The sequence below is a fragment of the Vidua macroura genome, chromosome 8 (assembly GCF_024509145.1).
Source record: "Vidua macroura isolate BioBank_ID:100142 chromosome 8, ASM2450914v1, whole genome shotgun sequence".
NCBI classification, from domain to species: Eukaryota; Metazoa; Chordata; class Aves; order Passeriformes; family Viduidae; genus Vidua; species Vidua macroura.
The window spans coordinates 30,571,764-30,584,242 of record NC_071578.1 but is presented as its reverse complement, the minus strand read 5'-3'; the positions used below and the strand labels follow the sequence as shown (position 1 = coordinate 30,584,242).

General features: G+C 46.3%; 1 protein-coding gene across 14 annotated transcripts in view; it reads left to right on the top strand.

Moving 5' to 3' along the window:
- Nucleotides 1-3,847, top strand: part of PCDH15 (protocadherin related 15) — a 331,935-nt gene extending 328,088 nt beyond the window's left edge. For 9 of the 14 annotated variants that reach the window (XM_053984461.1, XM_053984458.1, XM_053984464.1 and 6 more), the window contains one exon: nt 1,348-1,433. Coding sequence is in view for 4 of the 14 variants with exons in the window: in XM_053984471.1 (XP_053840446.1) it covers nt 1,348-1,899 (552 nt within the window). In the remaining 10 variants the exon portion in view is untranslated. Of the gene's footprint in view, nt 1-1,347 lie in introns of all 14 variants that reach the window. The other 5 variants (XM_053984471.1, XM_053984472.1, XM_053984474.1 and 2 more) reach the window with 3 other exon arrangements.
- The last annotated feature ends 8,632 nt before the right edge of the window (nt 3,848-12,479 follow it).

The window sequence follows — 12,479 nt, the reverse complement described above, 5'->3', positions numbered from 1 at the left end:
AATACATTTGCTAATCTTCAGGCGAGTTCTCTGCTGTCAAGGTCAGCTCTGTTTGCAGGGAGGACAAGTGGAATTGCAGCAAAACAACATTCCCAAAACTGCAGGGGATAAGTAGGAGAGCTGGGATTGGGCTCTTTCTGCATCACAGGATTCAGGTTGCAAACACCAGTGATGCACAAGCCAGGAATGCTGAGGCAGGAGGACCAAGTGAGCTAGGTCAGGAAAGGAAATGCATTACATTTCCCAACCTCTGCCTTTCCTGCCTATCACAATACAGTGGTTTTATATTTTATTTTATTTTATTTTATTTTATTTTATTTTATTTTATTTTATTTTATTTTATTTTATTTTATTTTATTTTATTTTATTTTATTTTATTTTATTTTATTTTATTCAAGCATCTCTTTGAACTTGATCCATGGTCACTTACCTGCCCCTTTGTGTCCCCACACACACAATGTTGTAGCTGCACACAATATTTTATTGTAAATCCCACTTAAACTAAGCAGGAAGAGATCCACTGGAATATATCCATGTGAAGAACATTGTCTATCTTTGCCAAGAACAATAAAATAGGCATCTAAGTAATTTTTACAGAGTGTAACTTCTCAAAAGCTGAAGAGTAATCACCTATTTGTACCTTGCCTGATTTTCTTTCTCTAAAAACTGGCTTTTCTCATGTTCCTGTGTGTGTTTTGCTGTGATGGCATCTTAGTGTTTGAATTATTCATTCAAGAAGGGTAATAGCTCTTTTCAGTGTGCTGCAATGAGGCATTTATTTTTAAAAGATCAATTATAAATTATAATAACTAGTAGAGGTTGTGCACTCACCATAGAGCAATATCCTACTACAAAGTCACAGCAGCGTGGAAATTGTTTGCATTAATTCTTTGAAAAAAGATATAAGTTATATAAACCTAAAGTCTGGTTTCTCCACCATCTTCCTGAGCATTCCCACTGATCCCACCTGTCTGGAACAGTCACAAAGCCTTACATGGAGCTTTTGTAACCAGACAGTTTTGCCAGCACTGTGCCTAAGATTTTCCCTTGTGTATGTCCCGGGATTTTCTCTGCTGGATGTGTGATGCACACAAAGCAGAGCTGGCCAGTGCACAGAATTCACAATGCAAGGGAAGAAAACTTCCAAGGCCTTCCTAGAATTTGCACCTTGGAGCAGTTTCTTAAAGGTATCTCTCACACAGCAGCTTCCTCCTCAGGGCCCTCCGGTTTCTGCCACATCCCAAGGAGAAAGGTGCAAAATTAATAAGAGTTATTAATCAATGAACAGAAAGGGCAGGGAAATGAACTGCTGGGTTGCCCTGACATTTCTTTTTGTTGTCCCAACAGTGGGCCAAAAAGAAGAGGATCAAGTTGGTGGTGGACCCGGAGTACGAAACCAGCTCCACGGGTGAGGAGAGCGCTCCTGACTCCAGCCAGAGGAACCGGCTGAGCAACCCTGGCTTCCAACCCAATGGCAGCAGCAACATCTACGTGGCCCAGAACGGCTCCGTGGTCCGCACCCGCCGCGCCTGCCTGGGCAACAATTTAAAAGTCACGTCCCCAGTGAGGCTGGGGAAGCAGTTCAAGAAACTGGACAAGCTGGCGGTGACACACGAGGAGAGCGTCCCGCTGAACACGTTGTCCAAGGGACCATCCCCGAGTGACAAAATGAACTCCAGGCCATGCAGTGTCTCCTTTTCCTCTACTATAGGGGCCGAAAATGTAGTGACAAAGGCCGGGGCGGCCAAACTGAAAAGCACAGACGAGCAGGAATCGGTTGTTGATCATGAGGAAGTCAAGGAGCCCTTGGAGTCGCACAGTGAACACACACAGTCCGACGAGGAGGAGCTCTGGATGGGTCCTTGGAACAACCTCCACATACCAATGACAAAACTGTGATTTTAGTTGATTTTTTTATTTTGGTTTTTACTTCGGTTTATAATAAACTGCGCTTTTTATTGTCACCCAGGGGCAGATGTACGGAGTTTGTATGGTGCACATCCGTTGTCCATGACAAACGGCACGCTTTAAAATTCCCAGACAAAATTTGCACTCACATTTGGACCGATCCATTGTCCTCCCCAATTTTGACAGGCTCCCATTTCACTAAACACTACTTGGTTTCAATTAATGAGTTCTTTTTGGATCTGGAGTTCTTGTTTAATAAACAGTAAACTACTAAAAAATGCACTGGTTTAACCCTCCAGATAGTTCTATACCTGCCTGGCTTTGTTTTTCTGTATGGTACTTGTGGCTCTACTGTCTAGATTTGGGAATTGTCTATTTATGTTCAAGATTTATATCCGGAGCTCTGCCTTCTGACCTCAGAGTAATAAATTAAAAATAAACCCATCCAAGTCAATGGAGCAAATCCTCAGCTGCTGCTGGAATTTGAGTCCCAGTTACAAAGTCAGAGCAATTTATGCAAACAACGCCAAGCTGGCAAAGTTATGGAATCAAAGTTCCTGAGATTACAGCACTGCCACTTAGAAAAGTGCAAGAGAAGCTGAAATAAGATAAAAATTGCAACGCGGAAGGCAATGTGTAGCAATTAATCTTATTCATAGCTACCTGGCCATGGTTTGTTCATTTTCTTTTGTAAATTAGCTCGTTCCAATTTTCTTCTCTGGTCAATTTTTCATCTTTTCATCTTCCCACATCAGTTCTGTTTGCTTCTTTCCATGGTCTTTAGCTCCAGCTTTTGTGCTCTATCAGTAATTGTCATCCTATGGTTGTATTCTTCTGGAATAAAGCAGGATGATCCATGAGCCTGTGATAGTGGGAGGCACTAAAAAGGAATTAATGGGAAGAGGATGGATCCATTCCCAAGCCCAGCTGGCTGGTGGGTTAAGCGGTGCCATCACCATTCCACTTTGATAACTGAACACAAACGTGCTGAAAAGACAAATGGATCCCAGAGGGAAGAAGAGGAAAAGGGAATATTTTATGAGGTGAACGTGCACAGACAGATCTGGGAAGGTCAAAGGGTCTCAGGACACACACATAGAGTTGTTTCCAAAACTTATAGTACCCATTACCTGTGAAATACATGGAATAAATTCAGGCACCTGGTTACAATTACTGGTTTTACCTCGAAGTTTTGAGTGTGTTGTCACACCTTGGGCAGGGGGCTGAGAATTTTCACTGTTTGGTGTCAACACCCAAAAAACCCAAAGAAAAGTGGTTTTCTTCAGTATGAAGCAGCAAAAGAAAAAAAGCAAAGAAAAAATGAGGAAAGCGTCCTGTTGTGTTGTGCAAACTTTTTTGGGGTAAAACCAAATAAATTGTGAGAATAACCCGGATTCCTCTGGAAAGATTGGAAGAGCCAACAGATAAATGTGTGTAATTAGCAAGGAAGAGACTGGCAGCAGCATTCTCTTTCCTTTCAGCTCTGAGGCCTCACCATGAGGTCTGGGTGAGGATGGATCTGCTCTGGCAGTAAAAGGACTTTGTGCTGCTGTGGCTGTGTTGGGTTTCCCTTTGCCCAGGTTCTCCCCCAGCAGATCCCTGGGAATGTTTGTCTTTGGGAGCTGTCTGCATGTGGTGTCGATGTGACTTCTCTGTCCAATACCTTCTTCTCAAGCTGTGGTTTCTGACCAAATATTTTGAGCAATGGTGCTTGTTTTCAGGCAAGAGAAATGCACTGTAGCCTCTCACACGTGGGAAAAACAAACCCACCAGATGTTTCTTTGCCCTAATTCCTTTTTCTTGGCATATTTGCACTGGGGACTGACACTAAAACAGCTGTTTGGAGTTAAGCTGGAGGCTGGACATACAGATAAGACTGATGGAAGAAAGAAAAAAAAAATCTATTCTTTGAAATAATGAGTAAAATGTTATATTTTAATCCTGTTTAAGACACTGTTATTATTTCACTGCCTCACTTACATTGCAAAGTCTGTCAGTTCTGTTCCTAATTAGACCTAATTAGGGTTGTGTGCTTTTTAGACCAGATTTTTTGGAGGCGGCCAGCCACTCAGGGCTACAGGTGCCTGAAGACAAAGACAGGCCCATTGCCCTGGGAAAGAAAAGTGGCCAGCCCAGGTTCCTGATGTCAGTTTGTAGGCTTCCCTTGGGACTGGCAGGGCAGCACATGTTTGAGGTGGGGGCAGCTTGGGTCTGGGACATATCCTTGAACATTTTCTCCCAATTTTCTGAGGGAAAACAGAAGTTGTGTCTTTATTTCTAAAACAACTGCAACATCTGTAGCTCTGGGGCTGGACACTGGTGGTCAGTGGTGATGTCCCTGCTTATCCAAGAGAAATTCCATCCCCACCTGCTCTTTTGTGTTGTCCAGGTGCTCAGAGCTTCTCCCACAATGCAGAGAGATCAGAATTCCCACTCTTTTTCAGCAATGGGTGGCTGTGTTATCTAAAATTAACTAAATTTTAGCTAAACTTTTTAAATTGGGAATACTGTGGGGAAATCTTCCTCAGGTGTACAAGATTTGGGGGGGTGGGGGGTATTTTTTTTTTCCTTTTATTTTCTGGAGGTGTCATCCTGTCAATTAATACAGAATTCCAAATTTTGCCTTTTGGGGATGCCATGCCATGAGTAACTCTGGATTTTAGGCTGTGAGCAGGTGCTGGCAGCCAGAACCAACAGCAGGAACCTCACAGACTGAGCCAGTAAAAAAAAAAAATCCCTTTTATTTCCCTTTGAGAAGCGAGGCATTAGCCCAGCTTTGGATACAGCGAGTAGAATTCCAGACCTGTGCCTTGGGATGTAATTTACAGCTGTTTAAGCACTGAAATTTGTCGGGCTGAGGCAAGGCACGAGCAGCTTCCCCTGAGTGGCAGAAGCACTCGCTGGTGGATCAAGGTGATAATCACCCCTCCTGCCACTGATTTAATTCCTGCATTCCTCCAAGTAGGATTCTGTGGCTCAGCACAGCATCTGGTACATTTTCAGACCGGGGAAGATCCAAATGAGAAATTCTGGGGTTATGGCAGGGCAGTGTAATTCCCACTGGGAAGGGAAAAGGAAAGCAAGGTGGAAAATAGAATTATTTCTATTTTCTCCATTGTTTAAGCATTTACTACTTAAGACTCCCACAGATCTGTCAGGGATCTGTTGGGAAATCAAGTATTAATATTAAATATGTTTGTATTAATGGTGGGGAGTCCCTGCACCCAGGATTTGGAGCGAGGGAAAGGACAGTGTGGTCGTGGTGGGTTACAAGTGTCTGTCTGCTGGCAGAAATGCCCCAGCACAGTCACTCAGCCTCCTCCCATCACAGCTTGAATCCTTCCAGAATCTAGAAAACAGTCAGCAAAATGGAAAAGGGATTGGAACATAAAACAAAAAAAAAGTTATTTTTTTAGCAAACACTGAGGAAAACACCCAGTGGGAATGGGCTGTTTTGGGCCATGGAAATGCTTCCTGGGAACTGTCACACATTCCAGAGGAATACCACTTGATATTTACAGGAGTCTCCAGTGCATGACAGCCATGGTGGTGGTTGTCCCCAGGTCCCTTCTGTGTGATGCTCTAGGTGGCTGGGAAGTGGCTTCTCCATTTTCCAGCAGTTTACTCCAGTAAATGCCAGGTGTAACTGGAAAGGTTAAAATTAGGAATAATTTCCAGCTGGTGGATGGGGGTAAGTGGTTCTCACCTTGTTTTCCTGCAAATACTTGCTAGCCCCTCAAATGCTGCTGCAGAAAAACTTTAAAACTCCTGAAGGACAGGGCCACCCAGGGGACCTGGACAAGCTGCAGAAATGGCCCATGGGAATCTCAGGGGCTTAACCAGGCCAGGTTCTGGTGCTGCCCCTGGCTCAGGACAACCCCTGGGATGGATCCAGGCTGGGCATGAGCAGCTGGAGCAGCCCTGGAGAAGGAGCTGGGGGTGCTGGGGGTGAGAGCTGGGACCCAGAACCCCCCTGTGCCCTGGGCTGAGCCCCAGCGTGGGCAGCAGAGGAGGGGGGGATCCTGCTCCTCTGCCCCTGGGCTCAGGTGAGACCCCACCTGCAGAGCTGTCCCAGCCCTGGGGCCAGCACAGGAGGGACCTGGAGCTGCTGGAGAGAGCCCAGGGGAGGCTCCAGGATGAGCAGAGGGATGGAGCAGCTCTGCTGGGAGGAAAGGCTGGGAGAGCTGGGATTGTTCACCTGGAGAGGAGAAGCTTTGGGGTAACCAAATTTTGGCCTTGCAGGGCCTGAAGAAGCTACAGGAGAGATGGAGAGAAATTTTGGACACGAGCCTGGAGTGGCAGGACACAGGGAATCGCTTCCCACTGCCAGAGGGCAGGGCTGGATGGGATATTGGGAATTAGGAATTGTTCCCTGGGAGGGTGGACAGGCCCTGGCACAGGGTGCCCAGAGCAGCTCAGGCTGTTCCTGGGTCCCTGGCAGTGTCCCAGGCCAGGTTGGACAGTGCGGCTTGGAGCAGCCTGGGACAGTGGAAGATGTCCCTGCCCATGGCAGGGGTGTGGTGAGATGAACTTTAGATCCCTTCCAAGGGAAGCCATTCCATGGTTCCATGTTTCCGAGTTACCATTATTTCTAGTCTGAGGAAGACGTGCATTTATTACAAAGCACTGTTAAACCTCAGGCTTTGACAAGCCCAAAGAGCAGTGCAGTTCATCAGGTGAATTTTGGAGGCAGCTGGCTCCCAGAAGCCCATTAGATGAGAACTGAGGAGTTTTTCCTTTTTTCTGGAAGGGAGTGTCAGTGATTTCCCTGCTGGACTGAGCCCAGCTGATCCCAGGCTAAAACTGGAGCTGGATTAAAAGCTGTAGCAACAACAGGAGCAGAATCAGGTAATTCACTCATAGCTGAGAAAACCAAAGCCTTTGAGGTGGCACCAGCCAGGACAGCTGGAATGTTATTTATCTTTCTGGCAAGGATAGTTGCTCTTTACGGGATAAAATTTTATTCATCCTCTCAGGAGTCACCCAGCAGGAGCAACAACCCTGCAAAAGGTGATTCCAGCCTGGCCTTGGGCACTGCCAGGGACCCAGGGTCAGCCCCAGCTGCTCTGGGCACCCTGTGCCAGGGCCTGCCCACCCTCCCAGGGAACAATTCCTAATTCCCAACATCCCATCCATCCCTGCCCTCTGGCAGTGGGATTCCTGTGGAGTTGCCATGCTTTGCACCAACCTGTGGGGTTTAGCCAATATTTGGCTTCCAGGAGGTCCTGGAAGCTTTGCTTGGAGGGGAAAACAGCAAATAAGTTGTTTGTGTTGGATTCCCAAATGGATTTGGGGAAGTGTCTCTGCAGTGGCTCTTCTGCAGCTCTTCTAAGAGAAAGGACAAAATCTTGAGTCAAACTGTTGAAAATCTTTCTCTTCACCTTCAAAACTCTGTTGAAATGCTTGGAGAATAGGAAACATCATCTTTTTAGGGCAACAAAGCCAAAATTCACCTTTTTTAGTGCTTACCACTCCAGATCATGGTTTCTGCTCCCAGAAGATTGTGTCCACACATGGTACCCAACCAAGTGGAATGTGAGAGCAGGCCTGGGGCTGTTCTCAGGGCAGGTGTTCCTGGGAATGCTACAGAAATCCAGGCAGAGGTTCTGGGGCAGATTTTTTGGGTTCCAGGGATGGGATGCTTCTAGAGAATGGTGCAGAACTGAATGCTGTGAATGCTGGGGGGAGGTTTAGATTTGTTTCAGGAGTTTAGAGAGAATGACAACACCAAAGTTTAGAGAAACTCTGCTTTGTCACGGTTATTTTTAGTATCTCAGGAAGAATTTCTTCTAAAGGTCACCAGGGAAATTGTATTAAGGCCATTATTTAATCTGATGAATTTTGCACAGGTAGAAAGATGATTATTTTTTAATGTGTTACATTTCAGACATCAGACCTAGACAGCGTCGCTCTCCCAGCATTCACAAAGAGCTACTTTATTCCAAGTTGTTATCTCAGAACTGCGGGTGAAGGGCTCTTTTAATGAAAAAGGAAAGTGCAGGTTTTAAATATATCAAATATTGAGCAGGCTTTGCTCCGATTTAGCATTACACAGAGCTAGTCCTGGGGGGGGAGGGAAACAAATTTCTCACTGCTGATTAATCACCACGGTTTAAATGAGGAACACGAAGGATAAACTGAAAACTTTACCCCATCACCAGGCCAAGAATAATAAATATTTAAACTCTCCCAGCAGTTTAATTTACTGCTGCACATTTTTGCCTTGCAGGCTGGAAATGCATAAATAACTGGGGACTGAGGATGGGAGTTCTGAGGAGACATCATGGCACAGACCTTGAACGTGGATGGCGGTGTGGGAGGGATTATTAAAGCCAGGAGAAGCACAGGAGGGGAGTGGTGATCCCAGGGCTCTCATTCTTGGCTCCATCACTGCCTCCCCCTTCCTTTCCTCCCAAAAGTTGAGGGAGGGCAGGAGAGGCAGGACTGTGCCCAGGGATGGAGACACACATGGGTGCCACACTGGCCATTATGCTGCCCAGGCTAATTAAGCTGCCAGGATGACAAATTACAGCCCAGGCTCATGGAATAGCCCTGTCCTGGTGTGCTGGAGCAGATTTGCTCCCTTCCTGCCCTTACAGAGACACCCACCATCATGGTTCTCCTGCTGGGAATGTGCAGAGAAACACATCTTCACGGGAAATGAAAGATGGAAATCCTGGTGAAAAATGGGCTCTGTCTCCAAGGGGGCAGGAGGAAGGAGCAGCCCACAGGCACGAGGCGCAGGTTCCACCAAATCCAGAGTGCCATTCCCACTCTGCTGGGAGGGGAAGGCAGCTGAAGGGCTCCCTGTGCCAAATGAGTTTGGGTAGCAGGGGGCAAAGTGCTTCACAAATTGGGAGGTCACAGTGATTTGAGCAGCTGTTCTGACACAGCTTTCCAGCCTTCCCAATAACCTGGGAGTCCTCAAATTAACACAGGATTGTTAAAGGAAGAGTATAAAAGGAACAGACAGCAAAGCTGTTGGGTTTTAGGCAGTGAAATCACTCCACCTGCTGCTGCAGGATGTTTCACCTTGATTCCTGTGCTTCCTTCCCAGCATGATTTGCCTTTTAGGGTTTTAGAGGAAAATTCTTTACTCCTAGATTGTGATATGCATTCATCTGAGTGCTGCTGGTTCAGCCTCCATGGGAAATAGCACGGGATCATAGAATGGTTTGGGTTGGAAGGGAGTAATATTTGTCCCTAGGAAAAGAAAAAAAAAAAAAAAAAAAGCAAGGAAAGGATGTTAGGAAAAGCTGGGAAGGATGGGAATCAAGGATTCTCAACATCCTGGTAACCTCTACTGCTCTCCCAAAGGAATCACTGCATCCCTAGGGATCTGCAGGGAAAGCTGGCCAAGGCTCAGCAGCCAAGTTGTGCTTGGGCACTCAGCTGAGCCAGCTGCAGGTGACAGGCTTGGCCTCAGCTACTACAGCACAAATCCAGCCCAGGATAAACATATCCACTGCCAGTTTATGGAATTCTGGCAGGTGGGTGGGTTTTAATTGGCCAATTCACAGCCTTTTCCTTTGTGCCAAAGCAGGAAGCTTCCTCAGGAAGGATTTGAGGCCGAGCTATCACTTCAGAGCAACCTGTAACATTCATGACTGACTCCCCAGGTATCAAGATAGCCCAAATATCAACACCCTGCCATTTTTTTTTTTTTTTTGACAAATTCTTACAAATAATCAGCAAAAGAAGGTCAGGAATTTGGAAAAGCTGCCCCCATCCAGCTGTTGCAGCTGCACCTTTGCATTTACCTGTGCTCATATGATTTATTAGATTTTATTGCCCCAAAACTGTAAAAATAGAGCATATTTAGAAATGTCCACGGCCAGGTTGGATGGGGCTTGGAGCAACCTGGGATAGTGAAAGGTGTCCCTGGCCATGGCAGGGGTGGGATGAGATGGGCTTTAAGGTCTCTTCCAACCCAAACCAGCCTGGGATTCTGGGATTCCAAACCTCCCTGGCACATCTGCATGTTATTACAAACAGCAGCAATGTGACATTAGCTGGTGTTTAATCCATCTCCATCTTTCTATAAAAGGTTTGTTCTTTTAGAGAAATGATAAATAAAAGGTCTAGTCAGGCAGGAGGTCTTGGAGAGATTTTATTTAGGAAAGAAGGGTTTTTTTCACAGTCTTGGTTAATAACATGTTTCCAGACTCTTGCTGGCTGAATCCAGGGAAAGGAGCATTAGTGTAGATCTTACAGGATCACCAAAATCCCCAAAACCAACCAAGCAAAATTATTTATTCATAGGCCCTGAGCTGGAAGGAACCCACGAGGATTACTCAGACACCCCCAAAAAAACTCAGAGTAGCATTTCTCATTAACTTTAAATCCCAAAGGCAGCCTGTAAAAACCCAGAAATTCAAGTTCTTTTTGTGAGTGCTTTATTTACAGGTTGGACTGGGCTGGTTGCACTTGGCAGAGAGAGCCTTGTGATCCATAGCCATGGATCCTGTGGGAAGCACTCCTGCCCTGCCCTGCAGCACCACAACCCCACTGTGCTTCCATCACCGGCACTTCCCAGGTGCCTGGTCAAAATTAGCCCATCAGTAATTAGCTCTCCAGCAGGTGTGAGATACTAATTAACTCCCCTAAGACTTGAGGACTTCTTTTTTTTAACAATGTTCTTGTTACACTCCTGCTTTGAAATTTATTTCCTATGGAAAATAAATTTCTGAGGTGGGTGCAGTATCCACCCACCTGTCAGGAAAATTCAAAATAATTTCTGAACCAAATGGCCAATTTCATCCAGATTTGAAGGAAGATTCATGGTCTCCAAATTAATTAATTTTCCACAAACTTCAGGAAAATTGACAGCTGGATAGAGATGCTTCTTTGGCCTCTGAGGAAGAAGAGAATGCTTTTGATCAGCTGGAGGGGCAACAGCTTGAAGATAGGCATCCAGGTTATTCCAGGATTCCTGGAGTGGCCGAGGGATGCCTGATGTCACTGAGGAGTGGGTGGCAGAGAGATGGATGAGGGAAATCTCATCCAGGGGGACACTGAGCTGTTCCTGGGCCAGCAGAGGGTCCTGGGGCCAAGGAGGCCAATGGAACCCTGGGGCAGCAGGAGAGCATTGGCAGCAGGTCAGGGAGGGATCCTGGCCCTGTGGGCAGCCCTGGAGGCACCTCTGGAGTGCTGTGTCCAGCTCTGGAGCCTCAGCAGAGCAGGGCCAGGAGCTGCTGGAGCTGAGCAAGGGCCTGGAGCATCTGGGTGCCCAGGAAAGGCTGAGGGAGCTGGGGCTGCTCAGCCTGGAGAGGAGCCCCAGCTGAGAGGGGCCCTCAGGCCTGGCTGTCCCTGTGTGCAGGGAGGGGCAGAGCAGGGCCCAGGCTCTGCTCCGGGGCCCAGCAATGGCACCAGAGCCACGGGCAGGGCCTGAGCCCAGCAATTCCCCCTGCACAGGAGGCACAACTTCTTCCCTGGGCAGTGCCCAGCCCTGAGCACATTGTGCACAGAGCCTGGGGGCTCTCCTCCCTGGGGCTGGGGCAGAGCTGTGTGCACACAATGCTGTGCCCTGTGCTCTGGGATGGCCCTGCTGGAGCAGGGAGGTGCCACCAGTGCCCACTGAGCTCCCTCAGCCTCAGTCACCCTGGGATCCTGTGAATTCCAAATACTTCCTTTGCTCCTGGTGCAAATTCCTTTCTTCTCATGCTGTCACACACACAGCTGGGACCTCAAAAAGGGCGATTAAAGGAGGTGAGGATCAGTCTCTGTTGTCTGATATGTACATCTGCCATGAGATTTGATGTTGCCATCACTGTTGCACTTTTCCTGGCAGAACAATTCAAGCACTGGCCTTCAGCAGAAAAAAAAAAAAAAAAAAAAAAAAAAAAAAAAAAAAAAAAAAAAAGAAAAAAAAAACCTCCTTTGACTTTTGGGTTTAGATAATATAAAAGGAATTTAGTGTGTCAAGTAGGAACAATTATATGCTCACTTATAATGAGAATTATGGCAGCAGCGCAATACAAATTTTCTCCCCACTAAAAGGAAGCCCTAATTAGAATGATAATGTCTTCTCTTTGGAGAAGCCTTTAAAGGAACTGCGAGGTCACCTCCACTTTTGTGGGAATTGGCAGCTCATTCTCAGTTTCATTTTAGTCGTGACTCTCACCACAAACCCACAGCCTCCCACTAAATGAAGTAGCACAATAGCTGAGTTTCAATTAGAGATACTCAGGGTTTCTTCTGCATTTTAGCCAAGAAAGGCACTTACAGGGAATTCAGGGTGATACTTATTGGCTATTATATTAACTCCCTCGAAATTGAGAGTTATTGTGCCTTTTGTATTCACTTCCTTCCAGTTAAAGGGAACAAGGCTTGTGATTTAACTCTTGATTTTCTGGCTCATGTCTGAGAACGCCTAATGTTTTCAGTGTGTGCTGTGTCTGAGGGTAGAGAGTGATGTTTGTATCGAGATTTCAAGGCAGCCAGGTGTTAGTAGAAAGTACAGAAAAGCACAATAAAATTTAGCCACATTAATAAAAACCTTAAATTGTGCTTTTGTTCTTCTTCTGGCTATTTTTAATGCATTATTCTAAGGCAGATGTGACTCCCTGGCT